At 41.1% G+C, this 26,317-nt stretch overlaps 1 protein-coding gene across 2 annotated transcripts in view; it reads left to right on the forward strand.

Annotated features, from left to right (window-relative positions):
• NDST4 (N-deacetylase and N-sulfotransferase 4) overlaps positions 1–24,333 on the forward strand; it is a 141,414-nt gene extending 117,081 nt beyond the window's left edge. For both annotated transcript variants that reach the window (XM_081208075.1, XM_081208074.1), the window contains 8 exons: positions 6,047–6,229; positions 9,826–9,922; positions 13,187–13,310; positions 15,014–15,188; positions 16,121–16,291; positions 18,954–19,063; positions 21,082–21,184; positions 22,646–24,333. In XM_081208075.1, coding sequence (XP_081064201.1) covers positions 6,047–6,229; positions 9,826–9,922; positions 13,187–13,310; positions 15,014–15,188; positions 16,121–16,291; positions 18,954–19,063; positions 21,082–21,184; positions 22,646–22,765 — 1,083 coding nt within the window. In that variant the 3' untranslated portion in view covers positions 22,766–24,333. The remainder of the gene's footprint in view (positions 1–6,046; positions 6,230–9,825; positions 9,923–13,186; positions 13,311–15,013; positions 15,189–16,120; positions 16,292–18,953; positions 19,064–21,081; positions 21,185–22,645) is intronic.
• The last annotated feature ends 1,984 nt before the right edge of the window (positions 24,334–26,317 follow it).

Genomic DNA, 26,317 nt, shown 5'->3' on the forward strand with positions numbered 1-26,317 from the left:
CAGCATGAAAAGGGCCTATTGGTTACAGTTTATGTAACAGGTGCAGGAAAGGAACAAATGATGTGCTCAAAGAAGAAAAAGAGCAAGTAGTATAGCTATCCCTCGGAAATAAAATTGAAATTGCAGGTATCATTTTTGTTCTCAGACTTCCAAAAATGAAGGCAAAAACTATCAGGAAAACAGTAGAGATAGTGAGTTTAACATGTTTGGATGAAATAAAGAAAACATATTTCAGAGTGCAACTCCATAGCCAATTGAAGCACATGATCCTGATCCGTAAATGAAATGGCCTTTTCATGTTCTTGTTTCTCAGTAGGAGCTATTGAATACCAAGGTGACCCTGTGGACATAGCCCAAAACTTAGATTCTGTTTCTCAAGGAACATGTGACAGTAAGACAGAACTTAGAATATAAGTCCACACTATCCATGTCGTCTTACACTTCCTCAATGTTGTTCCAGCTTGGATTCTTATTCCTGGTCACATTTTAAGTGTGACAATGAGATGTAACCAAGCCTTAAGATGAGACACCATCAGATTGCAAACTTAAATTCTATATCCTGGTCACATTCAAATTTGATACTTGACATTTGTAGAGCACTTCTTAGTGTTCAGAGCTTCTCAAAGGTAAACCCTGCCCCAGCCTCTAGGAGAAAAGAGAAATTATCCCTGCAATCTATAGCATATCTACTCAGAAGTAAGTCCTACTGAATTAAATAGTGCTTACTCACTAGTAGTGAGGTTAGGGTAGCAGCCTAAAACTTGCAGGGTTTCTTAAAAATAACTTAATTTGAGCAGAGGGTGCTCACATGTTAAGCTTTCCAGTACCCCCCACCCACCCAAAAACAAATACTTTCTTCATCCTTATAACATTGTTGAGCTGGAAGAAGCAGAGTTCAAAATTCCAGGGCCTATCCTGGTAGTCTCTAACTCAGTAAGCTATGCTATAGCCTCAAGTCACTGCACCACTTATTTCAGAAATTAAGTTTTGGAATCAACTGCTCATTAGATCTTGCCATGTGACGTTTCCTGCTAAATGAGCACTGCTTTAGGATCAGCATAATGGCTGAGAGAGCCCTCAGAATGCGGCCAAGTGCTGTCTGAAGGCATTTCACCTAGAATTAATAGCACTGCGTTTAGCATGTATTGCCTTTTTAATGAATCAGGTCTGTGCTGGAAGGGAAAGAAAAATGGTTTGTCAAGCGATTGCTGGTTGAAATACAGCAAGAGCCTTCTGTTCTCTGTTTGAACAGCTGCCCTCTTAAAGATGCCTTAATGAAGTCACTGTCCAGGCTTTTTATTCGGGAAGATTGGTCTTTACAAGCTCATCTGTCTTAAGTCAAAACAGTTCCTATTTGTTAATAAGTCACTAACCAAATATTATGAATGAGACTCCGGGAAGCTAGTAAATAGCCAGATGTAGGATGCAATTTTTGTTGCATTATGTCAGCTAAAGGATTTTTTTGAAAAAGCAACCCAAATGGCAAATGGTATTTCCTCAGTTTATTTTTTTCTAAATGACAACTAGCAACTTAACTGTGCTAAATAGCAGATTAAATGTACAGGTGAGCTTCAAGTGCAGTCCTATAAACATCAAATAACTCACTGGTTTCTAAGGCAGGGTGCTCCAACTTTTCATACCAAATGGGCCACAATAGTACGTTGACATGGAACCCATGGGCCGCTCACTGTCTTGTTAGGTAGGAGGGGGGAGTGAGGCCAGAATTTGTCCCCCCACCACCAGACCTCCCACCTCCTTCCCAAAGCTGGGAAAGCCCTAACTAGGATTTAGGAAGGAGGTGGGAGGACTCTAAGACCCAGTCAGAGCCCTCCTGCCTCCTTCCCAAAGGCCAGCACCTTGCTTACCTGCTTTGGCAAGGTGAGGGCTGTGGGGGAGCGGCATCAAATGTTGCTGAGGGCCACCAAAAAAATCTAAAGCTGATTGCATAGTCCAGCATTCTTCTCCAATTGCATCCAGTGATTTTGCACCAGCTGCCTGTGCCTCACTCAGCCGATGCAGAAAATATACAGTGAGCTCACCACATTTTGCTGATAGGAGACTCGGAGTGAGACAAAAACAGCCTGAATGACCTTCTGTGAAATAAAGTGGATACAGCGCTAACACAGCTATGGATGGGTCATGAGGGACACTTCCTCCTAAGTTCCATCCATCTTCACCTTATGGATGTACTAAAAGCTTTATAAATATTTTAGCAAACTAATGGACATGTTTTTAAACACTGTGAACCCACAGTTAAAGAAGTGGCACATTGGCAGAAGCTGCAGGGGCGAAAATGGAAAAGCAAATGGCTCCTTATCTTGCAGTTATTCTAGAAAGCGGAAGAGGAGGGTGTGAATGCAGATCTCTAGGTCTCAGCAGGCTTTCAAGGCTTTCCCTTCAGCTCCATGCCTGAAAAACACTTACAGCAGAAATATTCATTTCTGAGTTACATGGCACTGCCAGTCCAGTGGTGTAGTGATAAACTTGGAAGTACAGGAGCTCATTATGATTGCCCCATAACCATGTCCACTAGGAATGTCCAGAAATGCAGACAGTTCTAGGTGTGTGGGTGGGTGGGTGTGTGCTATGACATACAGTGGTACCTCAAGTTACAAATGCCTCAGGTTACAAATGCTTCAGGTTACAAACTCCAATAACCTGGAAGAGTTACCTTGAGTTGAGAACTTTGCTGCAGGATGAGAACAGAATTGTTTGCCAGCCGCGCATCGGCAGCAAGAGGCCCCATCAGCGAAAGCACACCTCTTGTTAAGAACAGTTTCAGGTTAAGAATGGACCTCCGGAATGAATTAAGTTCATAACTAGAGGTACCACTGTACACACACATATAAAAAAGTCATAGTGCATAACATGTTGGCAATACTATGCATAGTTTCCTGGGACTAAGTAGTGCTTTCTTCTGACTGCATAGGTTCAAGTCCCAGAACTGTACTCAGCTACATTTCCTCCATTATCCACAAGTAAGTACGTGCATCTTTATAGATTGCAGGAATTAACTTGTGGGATTGCATGAATCCGTGCAGGATAGGTCTATAAGTCATGATAACTAAGTGAAACCCCCATTTTTAGAAGCAGGACACGTCTATTCTAGATAGTGAGGTCAGGTGAGAGGCTATTTGTAAACATCTGGCTGTTGCTGGAGTCTTGTTCTGATCTACCTGGGATATTCTTACATAATGCCTAGCTATGCCCATAAATATAAATTAGTGTGCACATATGGAGACAAATGTGAAGGCAAGATTAAAAGAAGCAACTAAGAGTCATAGAAGCCTTTCTGAACTTCAGGCCCACCTTATGGTGGCTTGCCTGGATGTCAACAAACCCTGCACTCCCTTTCCCATCATGTATTTATTCATTACTTATATCCCACTACTACTCCAGAAATTTAAGATGGTGTGCATGGTTCCTCCTTCCCCCCTCCCCTTCTTATTGTCACAACAATCTTGTGAAGCAGGTTGGGCTGAGAGTTGAAGATCGTCTCAACAAAAGTATAATGCCCAGCTTATAAATTAATGGTGCCACTCTATTTTGCTGTCAGATTTTATCTGGAGTATGTTTAGTCCTGGGAACCATAATTTTAAAAGTATAGCGACAGCTTGGAATGTGTGCAGAATAGGCTGATAAAGCTGGTGAGAAGGACCAAGAGACCAAGTCCTATGAAGAAGTCCAGTTGAAGGACCTGGGTGTGTTTAACCTGAAGAAGAGACAAGAGACAATGTGACAGCCCTCCTCAGATGGGATTCTGCCATTTCTGAACTCTCCACACTAGCCATCCCTGCCACCATCCTCTTCAACCCTGCCCTAAGTCGGCTGCTCCATTAGTGAGCAGTTATTTGCATTGGAAAGTTGGCTGTGATGTCCACATTGGCCCCAAGACAAAGAGAAATTTGTCATTGATTACAAAAGCCCAGTAAATGTAGAATCCGGGCTGCTCTTTTGTTTTCCACATTGAGATGCCATTAGCAGACTACAGCAAAATGCCACTCCAGGGAATATATTACTGAGAGATCACTATATTTCTCAGATGCTAAGGGGGGGAAATGCTTCCGCCACGGTTTTTTTCCTCATAATGCTGTCAGAAGCGTACCATAATGACTACAAAACATACTGTTTAGCATGTCTTTCCCTAATTGCAGTGGTAGAATTAGTTAATTTACATTGCCTCCAACAAAATGCATATTTCTTGTTAACCCGGGAGTGAATCCACTGGAAACAAAAGCGAAGTATGATAATTGCTTACTGCTTTTCTTATCTCTTGATAACTGTATAATTAACTCATTTTCCATGTACATCCTAATTTTAGTTAATCCAGTGTATACAAGTTTGTGAATAACAAAGATAGGCTGAATCTACAGAAAGCTAGATAGAAAGCATCTATTGATAAAGCACTGACTTTGCACTCATGACAGTTAATTTTAAATCTCTGTATGAATTGTCCTTTATGCTGTTCATATTTGAAAGTGGTGTCACTTTGCAAAAAGCCATAATCAGGCAAAAGAGAAAATGAAATAAGTTTGTATAAAAGATAAGCTGAAGAGAAATAATATTTTCTTCAGATCAAATGTCCAACACATCAGTGCCATGAGGCATACGGAGCTGGAAAACCAGCTAAATAGGACTGTGAAATTGTAAACAAACGAAGAATCTATCTGTTCAGCTACATGCAACATTAGCAACATGATTAGCAATCATGGGGTGTGGGTGGGTGGGTGAATCTGAAAGCAGCAGACATGGGTCCATCTGATTGTTATCAAGATTTCTGTGTTTAAACTTTATTTCCCCAGCCAGAATCTCCATGAGATCCAACTACATCATGCACATAAAATTCCCAAGTGACTATTTTCAGGGTCTCTCCCCACCTGTTTATAGCCCTTGATAACAATGCAACATAGTCAATAAGAAGATATCAAGACAAATTAAGAGAAATGGTTCATACCTTCACTCTGCCATAAAGTGGTAAAAAAACAAAAAAAGCTTTTGGTCACAGCAGGAATGCAATCTCCCCTATGGTTAAAGCACAGTTACACTGGCCTAAGCCCTGATGCAGGTGGTGCTGTGGGTTAAACCACAGAGCCTAGGGCTTGCCGAACAGAAGGTCAGTGGTTCAAATCCCCGTGACGGGGTGAGCTCTCATTGCTTGGTCCCAGCTCCTGCCCACCTAGCAGTTTGAAAGCACGTCAAAGTGCAAGTAGATAGGTATCGCTCCGGGGGGGAGGTAAACGGCGTTTCCGTGCGCTGCTCTGGTTCGCCAGAAGCAACTTAGTCATGCTGGGCACATGTACGCCGGCTCCTTCGGCCAATAAAGCAAGATGATCGCCACAACCCCAGAGTTGTCCGCAGCTGGACCTAATGGTCAGGGGTCCCTTTACCCTTTACCTTTAAGCCCTGAATAGAAAAGGAAGCATTCATACCATTGTGGAACTATTGTTGTTGTTAGTACAATTTATTATCTGCCTTTCACCCTAAGATCCTAGGGCTGGTTACAACAATTACAACACAACATTGTTGGAGCCAATCCACACGGGAAAAGGGAATGATTGTAGACATATTGTTCTTTCAAGACTGTAAGCAAATTATATGAGTCTCTAGTACCTAACAACATTCATCACACCTTGAAAAAAGGGAAGTGCATTAGATCTGGTGCAGATGCTGCTACAACTGTGATTACCCATCGCATCCCATTATCTGTGGATTTAAGAGTCGAAGCTTTGAGAGCCTCTGAAAACTACTAAACCTTGTGATGCAACAGCAAAAGAAGGTGGAAAACTATTGTGAAATCCAAGGCATATTCTGCTGTACACAGAGATGCTGTAAAAACTGCTATTGTCCTTCCTTTAGAACAAAAACAACAGCAAAAGTTCATGCAGGATATACATTTGCTGAAAAGCATCCTTGCAGAGTGACAGAAGGGAATGGATGTTAAAACAACAAAAATGTTTTAACTTCAGGTTGGGAACATAGTTGCTGCCACCTAGCAATGTCCTCCTGCTACTACAACAAACAAGTATTTCGTCTGTTCATCTTTCAGATCAGTATCTTCATGACTCATTTGTCTAACTACGGGAATGACCGCTTGGGTTTGTACACGTTTGTCAATCTGGCCAGCTTTGTTCAGAGCTGGACAAACCTGAAGCTGCAGACCCTGCGTCCCATTCAGCTGGCTCACAAGTATTTTGAGCTCTTCCCTGAGCAAAAAGACCCACTCTGGCAGGTAAGGAGACCCAGCTGACTGAACAGCAGGAGCCCAGCATTCATTCACAATATTGTTTTAGGGAAGACTGCCTGCAGGGGGAGAGGGGAGAACTATAAATGCAACGTCTACTAATTAAGACATTTAAATCTGTTTTTAAATGGCCTTTCAAAATCATTTAATTCCCCTTTCAAAGTCAGCAGTTTGGCCTAGGAATACATTAGCTAGAAGATAAGGTACTGTCTGTCACATTACCTTCATTAGCACCTGCCTAGAGCTAGGCTGTAAAATAACAGCTATTACACTGACTGTTGTTTATAAGAGTGTTTGTGTGCTCTTCATATCATGCCTTCCCCTTTATTTGCTTGATGCATTGCATTAACTTGTTTTGATGAACAGCCAGCTAGATGACTACAGACAGAGCAAGCAGACAAGCCATGTTATAACATGGAATCCTTGCAACTCCAATTACCGCAAGCAACCTGGAGGAATGGTAGCATTCGGGATTCATTTATTTGACTATTTTGAAGAAAATGTATACAAGTACCTAACTAAGGAGGGGGTCTATAGCCTCTTGTGCCATAGGAAAAATGCACTCCTGGTCAAAATGCGCCAACTCTAGCCTCGCTGAGGCTGCATAGATGCCATATATTGAAAGCACATTTAAAACAGATTACTTTTCCCCAAATAATCCTTGGAACTGTCATTGTTAACACTGATAGGAATTGTAGGTCCATGAAGGGTAAGCTACAGTTTCCAAGACTTGCTCTTTATATATATGGCATAAGTACAGCCTAGGTCCTTGTGTAGTTTGGAAGAGAGTAGGACACTTGGGCAGATGAAAGTTTCCCCAAATACTGAAATATCTACCATTTCATTATTCCTTGTCTAAAGAAAGCTGCAGTTATTAGAACCGGACTAAATATTTTCACATTTCAATTCTTCCACCAAAAACAGCAATTTAGGGATAAGTAGTAATGGAAATATTTTCCCCAAATCCTTCAATTTTAATTAAATTATTGCTCTCTTTCAAACTTGTTCCGTGCCATGGATTCCTGTGTCTGCTGCTGTATTGGTGCCATTCCCCACCCCCTTCTTCTTCTTCTTCTTCCTGGATTAGTCACATGAGCTATCCCAGCCAATATTACATAGTGAACAACATGACATCACAGTTCTATATAGCCAATACTTGACGATGTCAGTGAAGGCAAAGTACATTGAGAGTAAGGGCTAGGTTTGTTAGATTATTAGACGTGGGTGATCCTAGCAATTGGGGGATCATGTAGCTGGTTGGGTTGACACAGCCAATCAATTTGGCTACTGAAGGCAAATAAATCAGTTGACAAAGACAGCAAGAAAGAAAATCTAAATGATCAGGCGAACAATTTCAGAAGCATTTCTTTAAAAACAGGGAGTACCTTTCAACTTCATTGTAAGAGGGGATGTCTTTCAAACTGCTGAAAATGAATACAATAAATATTTTTGTCTCAGGCCTACTAATTATACTATCAAATGTCTCTTGCTTCTTCATGCAATGGATATTACATATTTTTACAGTATAAGTAACTTATAATTTGGTCTCTTTTTCATGGCTTTTTAGATCCACCTCATGACTCTTCATTGTGCATTTTCAAATACACTAATGTCCCCTGGACTTTTCTGAAAGATGCCATACTCTGCCTTTTTAATCACTTATTTGCCTCATATATTTCAAATCACTCTTCCCAAGCTCAGGGTGACTACAATTTAATTAAAAACATGTAAATTGTGTGATGCAACACTTTGAAACAGTGGCGGACTAGGTGACCTTCCAGGGTTGCAGGTGCACCTATTTTATTATATTGTCATCTACATCAGGTGGCTTCAAAAAATGTGAAAGCAAAATTCGTGTCTGCCATATCATTCAGTCAACTGTAAAAGACGTACATCAAGAACTGAAGTCAGTAATTTGGTAGGTGCCATTACACATTGAGCACATGCGTGTATATTATTATAGTAATTTTTTTACATTTGATACCTGCCCTTCATTAGCAAGTCCCAGGATAGGTTACAACAATTTAATATTCAGTCCTAAGAACAATTACAGCAAATGACAGTCCCAGTAAAAGGGTGTTTCATGTGTACCATCCTAACTTTTGTTCCTGGGAACTTTAATAAAAGGATCTTAGTGGGGCCGGGCTGAGAAACAGCTCCTTATAACCTTGAAAGACAAATTTCACTACAATTTTCATTGCTGAAAGAAAGGATTACCCATTTGCTTTAAGCCATGATGCCTGTGGACTGCAATAAAGCTGTATGATCAATACCATCTGAATATCTAGCCCACTGTATTTAGCACACCAGGATCCCCTACAAAGGCAATTCCAGCTTGATAATTCTTTTGAAGAGCCTCCTTTCACTTTCTTCTCACATTTTATTTCTCATTAACGCATGGTAGAAGGATAAATGGCTAAATAACCTCGATCTGCGATCTTTCGCTTTTTTTGTGTCGCCCTGAGAATGTTCAATGTTGCCAAAACACTTTATCTTGGAAACTTAATTGCCACCTGAGTTTGAAGTGGATAAATTTAACTTTAAGTAACATTCCATTGATTTGCTTCTTTTAAAAGAAGAAATAAAACCAAGCAAACTGTAAATTTTGGATAATCAAATATCAGAACTGGCAACATCCATTATTAAATATTGATGTAGCACATAAAGTGCAAACATTACCTTGCGATGCACATATTCCAAAGAGCCTTGGGAGGTAAGATGCAAATAGCCCTATTTTACATCTGGGGAACTCCAGTTGACTATTTAGTAGGGTGATATGCAATGGTTATGTTCCCCAGCCTGTGCACGCTGACTATGCACAGCAGCAACTAACGCTGGTGTATATGTGCAGAAAAGAAATCACAGAAAGGTCTCATCGGTACATTGGTGTGAAGGCATTATGCTAGATAGTCTGTTGCCACAAGGCAGTTCTTTTATGCCGCATTGTTCTGAGAAGGTCAGCAAATTCACTGGAGCTAGACAAATGCAATACAAATTGGGATTTGAACTTATAGACCAGAAATTAATGCCAAGTGCTCCAATTTAAACTGAGTTGTTCAACTGTGGTTTGTCAGGCAAACTACAGGGTGGTGTTTTCACACGATAATTGCACACATCAAACCACGTATTTTAAGTGTAGGTTTTTCTTCATGTGTGAAATTTTATTCTGCATCTTATTTTGGAAAGCTTATTAATGAGACAAATATACACACCTACAAACGGCGGGGGGAAATAGCATTTTGTTGTGTAAAAAAACAACAACCACAAAGAGAAAAAAACCTAACAAATAATTTGTCAGAATAAATAATTTAAAATATAGGCTAGCTTTGGGCACTAGATTCAAGTGACAGTTTGTTACAGCATCTAACATTAATTTCAGCCTTCTCATTAATAGTAATTTGGATACATTCTCTTGCACCTGGGCTTCAAGATCAGGTCTCTGGTCTACCAGGGAGCGGCAGGATTCTTCTTGCATTCCATCGCAGGAAGCGAGGAGCATTCACTACATAGGACATTTCAGTAGGACAGAATTCAGAATATTTGATTTTTTTCCAGGAATTAATCCACTCCTTTTTTTCAATCAGAATCCATGTGATGACAGACGACATCGGGATATCTGGTCTAGGGATAAAACGTGTGACCATCTACCAAAATTTCTCGTGATCGGACCTCAAAAAACAGGTAATTGAATGCTGCAGTGGTATCATTAAACAAGATTCAAAAGTAAAGCAAGATTCGACATTTTGTCCAGGATGTGGTGATTGAGAGAGCTGCTTACGTTGATAAAAGCCATTAACTGCACTCAGAGAGCTTTCCTGTGGACCCTAACATTTTCAATGCTTGACCAAGTGTTGAGCATGGAAAGATATTGATTGCTGGAGTAGAATTCTCCTGCTGAACACTGAATCTTTATCAAAGTAGGGATGGACATTACATTACATTACTGTACTGTATGCCGGACTTGGGCTCACAGTCCTACTACCTGACCAGTGGTGCTGTTTTGCAGTCAAGTAGTCCAATACCAGGTAATCATGTGGCCCCAGACACACTATTGACCATATAGTTAGCAACCCACACAATGTCATCCTAAAATAGTGACATGATTTGGTCTTACACTTTTCTCTGGTAGTTATTTTTCATTCATAAATTTAGAAACCACTATTCAAGCTCAGCAAACTTCCTGGGTTGTTCTTTCTCTTCCAGGTGTTTTTAGTTTAAGAACTTACAGCCTTCTCCATTTTTGTGACTTTGCAATATTCGTGGAGATAAGGAGAAGGAATAATCTCCACCATAAAAGTCATTCCTGCTGTTCCCTTTATAACCACTTCTTGTCTCACCTCTGTGCAATTGTCTGATGTCTCTTGATTTAAAGAGACAAAACTGATGAATTGGGAGATGAGATACAAACTAGGTCAGAAAAGAGAGAAACTCCCAATTTTCTTAGCAATCTCCTGAGTAAATCTATTGTGGTCTAAAGGCTGAAACACAATTGCTGAGCTGCTTCTATTTCAGTGACAGAGAAGCGAAGGAGGAGATACTACACCAAAGATCCATTGTTTAGCCAATCCCATAGTCCAGCATGCCTTAACAAAAGGACCCCATGACAAATAGTATTTTTTACATATCCACCTCAGGGTTCCATAGGCAAACTTGAAAGTGTGATAAGGGAATAAGAGAGACATGTATTTGAAAACAAGTACTGTATACCATATAGCACAGAGGTATAGTAATCAGAGAACCTGGACTGGCTGCAGGTTCCTTTCAAATAATAATAATAATAATACAGTGGTACCTCAGGTTAAGTACTTAATTCGTTCTGGAGGTCCATACTAAACCTGAAACTGTTCTTAACCTGAAGCACCACTTTAGCTTATGGGGCTTCCTGCTGCTGCTGCGCCGCCAGAGCACAATTTCGGTTCTCATCCAGAAGCAAAGTTCTTAACCCGAGGTAATATTTCTCGGTTAGCGGAGTCTGTAACCTGAAGCGTATGTAACCTGAAGTGTATGTAACCCGAGGTACCACTGTAATAATAATAATAATAATTTATTTATACCCTGCCCATCTGGCTGGGTTTCCCCAGCCACTCTGGGTGGCTTCCAACAGAATTTGAAGCACAATAGAACATCCAACATTAAAAACTTCCCTAAACAGGGCTGCCTTCAGATGTCTTCTAAAAGTCAGATAGTTGTTTATTTGCTTGACATCTGATGGGAGGGCATTCCACAGGGCAGGCACCACTACCAAGAAGGCCATCTGCTTGGTTCACTTGGTTGCAAACTCAGGTTTGTTGCAACTTATTGTATAGAAAGTCCCTACCATGTTTTAAATATCCATGCAGTGCTATGGATCTGCATCTAGAGATTTCAGGATTATTATTTTTATTATTATTTATTGAATTTATATAACGCCCTATATCCGCAGGTTTCAGGGAGGTTCACAGGATAAAATCAGAACAAAAACCATAAAGTACATAATCAAAATAAAAACAACAACAAACCAATAACCCCCCCCCCAAAAACCCCACATTTTAAAAGGGCATAAGATGTCAATCAAATCAACCAAAGGTCTGGTTAAAGAGGAACATTTTTGCTTGGCGCCTAAAGGTGTATAATGAAGGTGCCAGATGGACCTCCCTGGGGAGAGCATTCCACAAATTGATAACTTAGAAGTTAATGTTTCATCAACAGTGCAAAGTTAGCTGGCGATGAGCAACTGTTGGATTATCACTCTTTATAAGAAACCATCATCAGCTCTGAGCCACTGCAGCTTTCCTCCCACAGAACTTCGTATTACATTCTTAAAGAAACCCCAGGAGTTCCTATCACGTAACCTAGTTTGGCAGCTATAGAGGAGGCAGTGGAAAAGGCAGCTTTTAAAATAATCTAAAACTAATTGCCTAAAACAGTTTTGTTTTTGTTTCTTTGGTGATGAGGGGAATCTGCTACTGTAGGAAAGTTTGAAATCAGACATTATTTCATCTTCTGTGGCCAAGCCATGAAATCTCTTAATTGGTTTCAGTTCTAGAAGACCAGTTTTGCTTGGTTGGATTTGGGCATAGGAGACTTAACAGCACAATCCTACTCATGTTTTCTCAGAAATCCCACTGTATTCAATGGGCTTCAATGGTATTCAATGAGTGTTTAGGATTGCAGACTTATACTTCAGTTCTAACTGCATTTATTGGGAGTAGGTTAAACCAGTTTTGATTATTTTAGCCCAATATTTCATTTCATTTTTTATACTTTAGATGCCACAACATAATTATAACATAATATGGCTGGACCTCTAAGGTTCAGATCCATCTCCAACCCCAAAGTACCTGAATAGTACTTTCAGCCTCACAGGACTGTGCGAATGAAAAGAAAAATGGATTTGTGGATACCTACCACGTGCTCTTGAGAGAAAAGTAGCAGAGAAAGTTAACTTTTATAACAACAACAACAACAACAACAACAACAACAACAACAACAATAATAATTTATTATTTATACCCCACCCATCTGGCTGGGCTTCCCCAGCCACTCTGGGCGGCTTCCAAAAAAGTATTAAAATACTGTAAGTGAGTTTGCTTTGATAGCTACTATTTTAGACAAAGGATTGAGCCACCTAATATTTCAGATGGACAGGAACATGTCAAACCAGAAGGATATCTAAAAATGAAATGAACATAAAGTAGATCATTATCGTATTGAAAAGATTTCTCAGATCCAGGATAAATTTTACTTTTAAACATATATACATACTTCCCACTGTAGTCAGTAGAGGCCTCGTTAACTCACCAGAGAGAAGGATTTAAGTAAAAAGCAATTAAAATAAACCTTTGCCAGGGTTGATATATAAAATACATATTTTTAACATACTTTTCCATTACTGAGATGCTTTACATCTTTTACCCTTCCCTACACTATCATATAATCCTGCCTTCTGTGTTTTTCCCCCTGTAGGAACAACAGCGCTTTATTTATTTCTCCTTATGCATCCTTCCATCATTAGTAATCTCCCTAGTCCAAAAACCTTTGAAGAGGTTCAGTTCTTTAATGGCAACAACTATCACAAGGGAATTGACTGGTAAGTGGAAGAAAAACAAAACAAAGTAAATGTCCATTGTTAGCATATGCCAAACCACAGAGGAGCAATTATAGAAGTATCTGTGACATCTACATAATTTCCAGATAAGTTTTTGGTGCATAGTGCTTTGAGAATGAATAAGAAATCAGTTTGTACTGATGTGATGCTTGCCAAAATGTTGCACTTTTTTCATCTCGTCTGACTTTACAGTATCAATATTTACATTCCTCATAAACAAACACAGTTGAGGAAAGAGTTAGATTTTCATTTTTATTCTGTTTATGTCCCTTTTAATTTGTTTTTAATTGCCTGTTCTCGATGTTGTATAAATTATTATCAGCAGCAATGAAAAATTCAAGTTCAGTGTGGGGAATGATGTGGAAAGGAAAGGAAAAGTAGAAGTATCATTTTGCGTGACGAGTTCCCACTCCCCACCAAGGATAAATAAAGACACCGGACACCAGAATTAAGGTTAAATGGGCGAATTAGGCCACAACTTTATTGAATTCAGGAATGAGAGGCATTGGCTTAGGCATTGGTCCTATCGACTATCCGGCTCCAGCCCATTTGCTGAAGACCGGGAAGGGTTAACACCATAGAGGGGGAGTCTCCTGCTGAGGCACGTCAACTAGGAGCTCCCCCGGGTCACTGCTCGGGGGCGTGCCTTAGGCCCACACCTCCATAGGCTTCAGACAGGGCCACGCCCCCCGGAGTCCTTTATCGGACCACCCTTTGCTCTCTGGGGGGAGGTGATGGCGTTCCTCCCCCCCCCCCACATCCTCTTAATCCCTTCTTACCAATGCCTAACCACCAATGCCGAGACGAGTTGCTAAGAGGTAGGCGAAAAACCAAATGGCCACAAATCGCCAATTGGGAAAAATTCCTACCATGCCCCTTGCGGTGACAGACCAAAGTCCATAGCAAAGTCAGAAGCCTACCTAAAGGGAGGGAGGGTGGGAAAACGTGGGGGCTAGCTGGCAAAAGAGGGCGAGCCCCGGCTGCGCCAGCCCTAAATAGGGCAGGCCACACACCCCAGCCACCTGATTGGCTGGCTGGGCAGACGACGCAGCTGGTATTCCCCGGCTCTCGCGGGGGCTGAAACCAGCCCCCGCTCACATGGGGTGGGCATGAAGCCTGCAACCCCACCTCCTGGCCAGGTCTGGAAGTGGCTTTGCTATTATTTTAACTGATGGGGCATCTATTTGTTCATTAGTTTCCCCAATGTATACAGTGGTGCCTCGCAAGACAAAATTAATTCGTTCCGCGAGTTTTTTCGTCTAGTGAATTTTTCGTCTTGCAAAGCACGGTGTCGGAAAAGTTTTGGAAAAGCTTCAAAAATCACCAAAAACCTCAAAAAAGGCTACCACATCGCGTTCTATGAGTTGCTCCTCGAAGTCAAGTCGCAACTGTATTAACGGTGTTAAGAAAAAGGAAACAAACTTGCAAGACGTTTTCGTCTTGCGAAGCAAGCCCATAGGGAAATTCGTCTTGCAAAGCAGCTCAAAAACCACAAAACCCTTTCGTCTAGTGAGTTTTTCGTCTTGCGAGGCATTCGTCTTGCGGGGCACCACTGTATCTTTGACCGTGCTGCTTAGGCTTCCAAGTGTTGTAATGTTTACTTTGAAGTGAGAGGAAATAACTGGTTTAATGTATTTTCCCATCCCCATCAGCATTGCTGACATTGGTTTTTTACTTGCTTGCAGGTATATGAATTTTTTTCCTACTCCTTCTAACCTCACCACTGATATCGTGTTTGAGAAAAGTGCCAACTATTTCCATTCAGAAGATGCTCCCAGGCGTGCATTCTCCTTGATCCCCAAGGCAAAAATCATCACCATTCTCATTGATCCATCAGACCGGGCATATTCCTGGTATCAGGTATGGAGCTTGTACTTGAATAAGTGATCTAACAGTAGTGATAAGTCTAGTTCATATACACTACTTGTGGCATCATGGGAGTCATATCTTTGTGTCTTACCAAAGGACCTGGTTCCTTCTCTGTTAGCACTGCCCCCATTTCACCTTATCAGAGATGGTTGGGCAGAAGAAGCCATGAGCAAGTAGTTCTAGCACTACAGTCGTACCTTGGTTTTCGAACAGAATGCGTTCCAGAAGTCCATTTGACTTCTGAAACGTTTGGAAACCAAGGCACAGCTTCTGATTGGCTGCAGGAGCATCCTGCAGCCAATCGGAAGCCACAGAACCCGCACCAGATGTTCAGCTTCCGAGGCAAAGTTCACAAACCAGAACACCTACTTCCGGGTATGCGATGTTGAAGTTCTAAGTTGTTTGTGAACTAAGCTGTTCAAAAACCAAGGTACAACTGTACTGCAGTCAAGTACAAATCAGATGTCAAACACCTAGACACAGTGTTAGATACCCACACTGGCAAGTGAATCTTTTTCACCTATGTTCCACTGCATCAGTGACCTTTGGTTCCAGTGAGCCAGGTATTTCAGAATGGTTGGTGGGGAGGTGTTTTTTCGGGGGGGGGGTTGCTATTATGCTATGCATTTTTATTTTGTGTTTTTATGTTGTAAACCTCCCTGTGATATTTGGATTAAGGGCAGAATATAAATTTAATCAATATTAATAATAATATAAATAAAAGGTTTTCACCAGCCCACACCAGTCAAAAGGAGAGCAGTGGCGTTTTGTATTGACTGTAGTTTCCAAACCATCTTCAGGGGCATTCCAATGTAGAACTCACTACAGTGAATGACAGTAGCTAGATTGGGGAGAAAAGATTGGGAAATATCAGGCATTCCACCTGACTTGTGGTTAATTAACATTCAGTTTTCTTCAACTAGCACCAGCGTTCTCATGAGGACTCAGCTGCCCTAAAATTCAATTTCTATGAAGTGATTACTTCTGATGACTGGGCACCCAGTGACCTGAAGGCTCTACAGAAAAGATGTTTGACCCCTGGCTGGTATGCTATCCACATAGAAAGGTGGCTAACACACTTCCCCACTTCACAGGTAACTTTCCCTCTCTGCCAATTATTTCCCTGTGATAAATGATAATCATAACTTGGTAACATGTTTAATATTGTCGCATGCTTAATAATGAATTGCAATATTGTAGCTTGTTTAATAATGGATTGATAAACCTCAAGCATTCATCTTGTGGCTCATCTTAAAAGACAAAGCACTTCAGCATACACATTCATACACAAGTTCAGTTTTTAAAGAGCTGAAAAACCCATTGGTATCTTAAAACTGGGGGTTCTGCTGAGGAATTTTGAGATATTTTCCCTAGAAGGTTGCTAAAAATGAAGTACAGTGGTACCTCGGGTTAAGTACTTAATTCGTTCCAGAGGTCTGTTCTTAACCTGAAACTGTTCTTAACCTGAAGCACCATTTTAGCTAATGGGGCCTCCCACTGCCGCCACGCTGCCGGAGCCCGATTTCTGTTCTTATCCTGAAGCAAAGTTCTTAACCTGAAGCAATATTTCTGGGTTAGTGGAGTGTGTAACCTGAAGCGTATGTAACCTGAAGCGTATGTAACCCGAGGTACCACTGTAAATATGTTGCTGCTGCCTAAAGTTTATTAAAAATAAATAAATTCCTCTAGCCCTGCTTTTTAATAATAATTATTTGTGTGTGAACTTGACCTTAGGAGAAGCAGGAGAGAGCCTACAGGTTTTCTTGAACCCCAGCTCCCATCAGCCCCAGCCTGTATAGCCAATGGTTGGGGGATTATGTGTGTTGCTATTCAATAACATCTAGAAGACCACACATTCTCCTTCTCTGCCTTGAGGGTGTTGCAAATGTGCCATGGAAGGGCAAGAAACCCCTAAATTCAGCCACAGCACGGAATTCCAGCAAATCCAGTGCTGAGAAGACATCACTTTTGCTCTGTATCCCAGGACTGATAGAATTGTAGGGCTCCTCTTTCCCTCCTGCCATGACACTTTGCTTTACTGCTTTAGCCTGACAATGTAAAAGGATCTACCAGGGATGTGGGCAAGGATATGCATTCACGCAGAATCCTCCATTCTCTCCAGGCATGCCAGCTGCTCTAGAATCTTCACACTCTTAGTGCAAATTCTAATGCGTTTTTTAAAGCATGTCTGGGTAAATGCACTTAGAAAACGTCCCAGAAAAAAGCCAGCTCTCCCGCTCATGAGGTTCCTTAGTGAGTTCAATCAAACAGTTTAAAAAACTCATCAGACCTCCATGCTAGTCGTGCAAAGATCTAAAGAGCAACTGGCTTGCCCAGGGACACAGGAGGGCCGGGATGGCATGCATGTGTTCATATGTTCAGGCAAATGCCTGAACGTGGCTTTTATCTGTGCCAGAGAACACTGGAAAATTGAAAGAGGGAGGTCTGTGATGTTTGTGTGCATGCAGAGCAGCAGTAGGCTTGAAAGGGCCAGAGGTGCCTACCTCTCTGAGCCCATGATGAGGCATGAGAACACAATTTGCATCTCAAGCCAAACACAGCCCACACACTGTTACCAGTGGCCCACTAGGAGTTTGATTGACCTCCTCTTGTTGTAGTAAGACTGCAGCCCTGCCAACCATTGCCAGGAATGTAACACATATGCCAGCTCTGATTTTATCAGAGTGACTGCAGATCCTTCAGTCTGCTTCCTTTCTTCTAAAATGAGCCTCTTTCTCAGCTTGCCCGGTTGGAGTTACAAAGGCTAGTAACCGTAAGCACTTAGCAACTGTGCTAAAGTGCAGTTGTGGGGCACTCATAATTAATAATGTGCACTCAGAATTTCAATAATTTAAAATAAGCTCAGTCAAAAATGATATCCAGCAAGGAAACTTTAAAAGCTGTGTGCAGCTTCTTGCAACCATAGCAGCATGTTATATTTGTCATCTATATTCATAGGAGTCTATTATTATTATTATTATTATTATTATCATCATCATCATCATCATCATCATCACCAGCAGTTCCAAGGGCTGGTTAGAAGAACTTAAAATTCAGAATTAAAAACAGTTTAAATGTTGGAGTACTTGTAGGTAAAGGTAAAGGGACCCCTGACAATTAGGTCCAGTCATGACCGACTGTGGGGTTGCGGCGCTCATCTCGCTTTATTGGCCAAGGGAGCCGGCGTACAGCTTCCGGGTCATGTGGCCAGCATGACTGAGCTGCTTCTGGTGAACCAGAGCAGCACATGGAAATGCTGTTTACCTTCTCGCCGGAGCGGTACCTATTTATCTACTTACACTTTGACATGCTTTCGAACTGCTAGTTTGGCAGGAGCAGGGACCGAGCAACCAGTACCAGGTTGAAAAATTTGGAGGAGCCTGCCCCATGCATTGAATATTACTCCTATAGATCCATTGAGGTCTACAGCTTCATGCATGTAGGCACCAAACTGAATGTGAGGTGGAGATAGGACCAGTGAGTGTACTGACAACATTTCTTTGTGTGTTCACTTTTCAGTATATACCTTTGGGGATGGTGGGGGAAGCATTCACACAGTTCTGTGGTCATCTGGCAAGTTTATTTTGCAAATATGTTGCCTTTACAGTTTGTAAATGCATTTGTAGTGTTGTATCATAGAAAACAAGATCCAATCACATACTCATCTTTTGTCTAGGTATCTTGTAATTCAAGCAACACTAACTCACACTTCATCTGAGATGTTTATTTAAACAAACAATTTATCTACCCATACAGTTGCTAATAATTGATGGACAGCAGCTAAGAAGTGACCCAGCAACCGTAATGGATGAAGTTCAAAAGTTTTTGGGAGTTTCTCCTCATTATAATTATTCAGAAGCCCTAACGTAAGTCCCCTTTACTTCCTTTTTTAAACCCTTTGGTTGTCATCCTCTGCATCTGAATTTTGCACAGGTAATTATTGTATGGTTGTTAGGTGAAAGTTTACACAAGAATAAAGATCTTCACCCATTGCACTATTGGGTAACAGACTGGAAATGCTCAGCATTCTGAAGTCACATTATCTTCTCAGGAGGTTCTCATGTTTTCATGTTCAGTGGGCTCAGGATGCATACAGATGTACATAAAAATAAAGGCCAATCTGGGTTTTATAGTATGCATCTTTGCTAACCCAAAGATTGCATGATTCTTTTTGTAAGGTAACCAAGTTATTTTCCTTTTTAAGTCATTTGGAACCTTTTTCATCTTCGATGTACTGCCCACGGATGGAGACTTGTTTGCTGTAACTTCTGGAAACTCTTGGGAATAAAATATTCACTTATTTGCAAAGCTAACTATCTGTGATTTATTCTCTCCTAAGTATTTTAAAGGTTTGTTTAAAAGATGGTTGAATGCAGATGTAAATCTAACCAAGTTTTAATGTGCTTGGTTTCCTTACAAAAAGGATCATGCTATCTTTGGGTGAGCAAAGATGCAGACTATAAAATATCATTTTAGAGAGATTCAGCCCACTTGTAGTGAGCCATTGCCACATGGCTATTTGCTTGTTCCACAAAACAGAAAGAGAAAGACTGGGAGGGAGAAAACAAAAGGCTGTAGGGAGCCTACTAAGCTCCACCTCATTGGCAACCTGAGCTCTGGTTAACCCTTTCATGCACACAAGTGTGAATCAGTAACTATATTACAACAGTGGATTCTGCCCACTCTCCGCAATACCAGTGGTTATAAAATCAATGCAAGCTTCTGCAGTTTCATTGCTTAGGGCTCATCCAGAGTTGGCAGCAAAGCACACATTTCTTCTGGGCTTTTTTTGACAGCTGCCTGTCCTGATTTTCCTCAGCTCCACCTTATTATTTTTCCTGTAATCAGTTATTTTTGGTGTCCTAACATGAGTAGGTGTATAATTTGTAGAATACCACTCCCCCAACCTCCCCACTTCCCCACTCCTCTTTATGGTCAGTTGAGGTGCCTTGGTACCACACCCCTTTTTTAAAAGGGCACCATTGCACCAAATCATCTGCCTGCCTTTGTTTTACTTGATTAAAGAAATGGAAAGAGTAAAAAGGAAAAAGAGAGTAGTTATAGAGAATGAGGAAGAGGAAAGTAATTTGGGGTTAGATTTTAAAAGGAGAAACTTTTTAAAAGCTTGTCAAATTAGCACTGTTTCTTGATAAAGTTATATACATTTCCTGGAAAGCATATATATTGTTTGGAGCATAAGTTCTACAGCTTTATTTCTTTCCTTGTGCATAGGCAGTGACATTGCTTCTCCTCTTGGGAAATTACTGGAAGCTAGCAAAAGTACTTTGCTATGCAAAAAGGAGATTGGGAAATTGTAGATAGAAATGAATCTCCTCTCAACATATCCTTTTTAAATCAATGATTTATTTAATTTTAATTGATACCTCAACTAAAATACAATTTAGGGGCTGAGGAATAGAAGTAACAGACCGAGCTGGGAGGGAAAATACCTCTCTATATCTGAAATGTGTTTTTATATGTGGGTATATTCAGGTTCATTGCTATTATCGGAAGAAGCCCAAGGCAAAGAAAAAAAAAATACATTTGGCAGCTAATTACTGTTATATTCCAACCAATTATTCTGCGGCCTTCCAAACATCTACTAAATAGTGAAAACGTTGCAAACTTTCCCAGCATTTTACATATGCTGCCACAGTATATTCAAAATTAATATATTTGCTTCCTTCATTAGTATGATTTTTTTTATAAAAAATATACAGTTCCTCCATCCTTGATTTTTAAGTTTGACATTTCAAATTCTTGCCCAGATTTCTTTTGCATTGGATAGGTGAAAATGACTGCCAGAGATGACTGCCATTGAGTGTTGAGAAGCTTTGGTTTTCTCCCATGTACATCTTCCATTAATTTAGGCAAACTTTTGTAGGTTTGACCCTCAGAAAGGGTTTTGGTGTCAACTACTGGAAGGAGGAAAGACAAAATGCCTGGGGAAAAGTAAAGGCCGAAAATACCCACCAATGGATCAAGAGGTACCATTTTCTTCATATATCTAAACTTTACAGCTATACTAACATTAGGTACCATTTTAATGTCTCAATGAAGAAAAAAGGGGGGTTCACTACTAGGAGCAGTACCACATCCAGGTTCAGTTGGAGGTTTGCAAGATGCCACCAAGGAGTTCCCCTTTTCTGAGTGGGTCTTCCTTCTGTTGCTGCTGCCTATTGGCTTGCCCTTTTTGTCCAGGACCAATCCACTTGACCTACCAGAGGGAGGGGGGAAAGCAAGCAGAGGTTGCTGCTTCTCCTGTCATTACTCATGTGCTCAGAGAGCACATGCCAAACATTTAGCAGCAGCAGTGAGAAGCAGTAAGACCAGAAGATCTGAGGGGATGACAATGGGCAACTTGTAGAGGCAGGAATCTCAGCAGGGCCTTGACACTGCTAACCCTCGTTGCTGGTCCTGATTGGAAACTGAATTGTGCCTTTATTGTGCAGGGCTAATGGCAGTGATTCCTGTTGAAAGCTTATTATCAGAAATATAATATACTAGTGGGGAGTGCCTAGTGCTGCCCTGGATATTTTTTGTAAAAAACAAACAAACCATATTGTGGTTTTAAAATGGATAGTGTAATTTATGGGTTTGAACCCTCACGCTAAAAAAATTGTGAAGACACAGCAAAGTCTCATTTTGGTCTGCCATCTTGATTCAAAATGGTGCTTGGCATTCAAAGACTCTCACCCCCAACTTAGGAACCCTTGTGCCAAGTTTTTTTTGGGGGGGGCAAATTCACACCACAGTCACGTTTGGATCTGCCATATTGAATCAAAATAGTGCCCAACATCCAAGCATTGATGTCTGTCATCCCCTCTTCAGGAACCCTCATGCCAAGTTTTTGGACGCTATATCGAGAGGCGGCCAAACCGATGCCAAACCTAGGTGAAATCATGCCAAAGTAAAGTTTTGATTCAAAATGCTACCCAGTGTCCAAGCAGTAATGAAGTCTGCCACCCCACCCAAGGAACACTCTAGCAAAGTTCAGTGATCAAACATTACATCTGACTTCATGTGACTTTGCTCACAAAAGCAGGCACATCCGTTTTTTTGTTTAATTGTTATTGATTTATCATAATCATATGTGCAAACTAACACATAGCCCTACATAAAATAGCAGAAGCATACACAGAGCATATTCAGTATAAAAAATAAATTACAAGATGGAGTTACATATAGCCAAGATTTTAAGATGACTCTATATAGCCCAGCAGGCACATCCATCACATGAGAAAAGCAAGACTGCCATGAATAATATATATGAGTTATGCATGTGTTTTGATTTGTAGAACAGAGAAACAAGTTTATTAAGGGGTTGGCTGAGATCCCCCTATAGCTTTCAAGTGGCCTGAGAAAAGGGTTTTATAAGAATTATTGTTTTAGGTAAATCCTATGCAGAGGACTCAGTCTGACAGTTGCTTTCTTTTCCTCATTGTCAGTCTAGGGCATTCCTTTCAAACTACTACAGAGATCACAATGTGGAACTATCCAAACTGCTGCACAGACTGGGACAACCTTTGCCATCGTGGCTAAGACAAGAACTTCAGAAAGTGAGATAGCAAAGAGACACCAAAGCGCCGATGCCCTGCTTTTTTCACTCTCCCACTCTTCACGTTCCCGGTTCACATCCGATTATTAGTGAAGGATCTCATGAATAATTCTTTCTCAAGAGCAAATTTTTAAAAGGCCACACACACACAACCAGAAAAGAGCAAAATTGTTAAATATGCACAGGCTGACAGTTATTAGTAGCCGTTTTTAGTCAGCTTCTGGGGAAAGATTCTGAGCTATGAGGCATTGTTCTTTATCCAGTCTGGGGCTCAGACTTATTCTGTTTACCAGACAGTCACAGAAACTGTATGTATGATCGATAGTCTTCATCCTATATGACAAATTACAGTCTGTCAAGACACAAGCAAAGGATGGAAACATCTCTCGGTGGATTGCGAGGTTTGTAATTTCCTTGACAACTGCAATTTTAGTCAGCTTCTATATCCCTCCCTCCTTTGTTATTTTGGGGCTCATCTTGCAGCTAGCCCCCCCCCCCCGGTAAAATGAAGGCAGTTACATTCTGCAAGGGTCGGCATTCCTGTAGGTATGCTTGCTTGTTCTGTGCTGCTTGTTTTATTCCTTCTTCTTAATAATACAGAACACTCTTCAGTCAGAATATATATATATATATATATATATATATATATATATATATATATGCCAGCAGAAGCTCAAGTCTGTTGTTGTAGCATGTTTCTTAAGGAGACGTTGCTGCTTACGAAGTTACAGCTGCTATGTGGTGTTGATTATTCCACATGGTGGCCACCAGCTTGTGTATAGCATCTCGCCATCAGGTTGGCACTTTTGAGTGGTTGTAGCAATAATAAGTGTCTCACCTATGTGCTGTGCCACTTCACACAAGAAACTGGTCATGTGGCAATGACTGCCTCATTGAGTCAGTAGTGCCGTTAGGTGATTTTAGACTCAAGACATAACAGTCTTACAAGGCCTCCCCTCTTTAGATGGCGCTGTCTTTCTTAATTTTCAAATACAGTAAGACAACGGCATTGCTGTGTTTGGGGGCCTTCTGCATGTTCTGGGCTTCTTCCCTAAAGTCCTATCTTCCTAGTTCCAGTATGTGGAGTCACTTCAAGCAACCTCCATATGGTGACTTTCCCCATGAATCGCCTCCTACCACTGGTGGAGGAAGAGGGGTGCAGGGGGAGCGCAGTGCCTCTGGCAGTGCGATCCCGGTGGGGTGCCATCATGGCTGCTCCCCACCCGCGCTAGGTGCCATGCCCCCAGGATGCACACCACGCCCCTGCAGGTGGCACGTCATGCCGCTAGGATATGCTCCAGCCCCATCCCCACCTGCTCTCCACCCTCCGGTGGAGCATGAAGCTCCACCACTGCCTCCTACATTACCAAACAAAATGCTGATTTTCTGTGACTGTCACAAGAATTTTTCGGCAAGTACCCAGATAAAACTACAATGGGAGCTTTCATGCTGAGTAGCAACCATGCTTCGAAATCAGTTTTAAGTGTATCGCTGAGGGCTTTACATAAAGTATGTCACACATCAGGTAAGGGGTAGCATCACAAAGTTGTGTTAAAGAAAGAACTGTGTTGATTAACAGGACGAAGTGGATCATGGAGTATTAAAAATGATTTGCAACAGTGACTTTTTAATGGTGCCTTAAGGCTGAAAGCCTATACTCTCTTTCCTAGGAGCAAGACCCATTGAACTCAGTGAAATTTCTAAATAGATGTGTATAGGAAGGTGCTGTGTGATTTTTAACAAAGCATACGACAAATTGCTTGTGTGACCCACACCATTTCTGTTGTCCTGTTTTGATTAGACATGAAACCACTTCCTGGTATCATAGGCCTAGTCTCATGGAGTGTACTGCTTCAAAATTTCAAAACAAAACAAACACAAAAACAAAGAGCACCCACATAGAAAACTAGCGTGTCAGGGGTGACTAGGCTAGAACAACCCTTCTTGACATCTAGGTTTCCATGTGCAGGGATTTATTTAGTATGGAGGATATGGTGTGCTTTGAAGAGGTGAAATATACAAGCATCATTGTTGATCCAAGTTCTCACAATGCTTGAATTATGAAATGAAATAAAGTATGTATCTTGGGGGAAGGAGCTAATTAACTCTACAAGACACATCTCCTGACAATTTAGACATAAAGTTGACTCATAAGTTGCATGCATTTAATTTATGCAATTGCAGCTTTCTGTGGTTGGTCGCCGGCCAGCTGACATCACACAGATTAAATGCACCGCAAGGCGGAGAGATTTAAAAGCTCTTTCTGTGCTGGGAACACCTGTCTCAGGCATGCCTTCCAGGCTTGTGTGGGCTGTTGTGTGAGAGCTTAAGAGCTCTTTCCACAACAGGTTGGATCTAAGCAGTACACTTATTCTCCGAAACAGGTTTGCTAAGGAGCACATTTGTGTTGGAGAAACAACTGATCTTGTGGGGTGTAATCACTCAGTTATGCTTTTGGCATCACTGAACATTGGTTCTGAGTAGAAGGAGCTGAGACTTCCTCCCGTTGACTTGGTGTCAACAGAAAAGAGTCCGCCCCATATTCATAGTTTCTCTAGCCTAACAATATCCATACAATAAAATTTTCCTTCCTTGTTAAGATTCCCCAAAGGCTCTAATTTGGTATCACAGTGTCTTGCAAGCTTTCTTAATATTAACATTATTTTTTCTTACAATCTCTCACCACTTTAGTACATGCAAGCAACCTCGCAGCTGTTTTAAAAGTGCTTGTAGAGGAGTTTTGTCTTAAGGCATATCTATGCCATAGATAGCTTTAAAAGGGGGGGCGAAGGCGAATTCGTGGAGTTTCCAGAGTAGCGATGCCGTCAACGGGGGTGGTAATAAATGCTTCATTTAAAGAAAACATGTTTTCTTTTTCTCTGCATCCAGTGTCTCTTTCCTATGCATTTTATAAAGTGTGGACTCAAGGACTGGATGCTCCCCAACACTGCTGCATCTACAGCAACGAATAAAGATTCACAAGCGACACAAACTCTTACATCTGCCATGTTGCAAGAACTGGATTTATATAAATATATATAGAAAACATAATTGCTCCCCACACACACACACACAAACACACTGGAAAATAATTCCAATATGTACTTTGATGTTTAATGCCTTGAAAATGGATTGTTTTCTACCGAACTGTTGCAAATCCCATTTGCCTGGATATATACTTGATGCTGGAACTAAAGGGGACAAAACTTTCAATCACCCTGGAATATTTTTTAGGTTTCTTTGTTTGTTTAGGGGGATATACCATGTGCATACACCTTATTTTTTTCTTCCTCACACTTCTACAGAATAAACATTTCTGCTGCGATACTCTGTAGATGGTCTCCTGTTGTTTCCCTTTGGATTCCTAGAAGGGCTCCTCTTATTTTCTTATGATGCCTCCAAGTGGTTGGATGCCTAGGATCATCATGTGGCCTACTGTACAAAGGATATAGCTCTATGTGGAAGGCTATCCTGTTCAAATCCATTAAGGAGCAGGGACTGCAGGTAGCACCTAAGCAGCAGACGGAGTAGGCACAAAGATCACCAGGTCATAGTCTTCCCC

Source organism: Podarcis bocagei (genome assembly GCF_964188305.1).
Source record: "Podarcis bocagei genome assembly, chromosome: 9".
In the NCBI taxonomy this organism is placed as follows: Eukaryota; Metazoa; Chordata; class Lepidosauria; order Squamata; family Lacertidae; genus Podarcis; species Podarcis bocagei.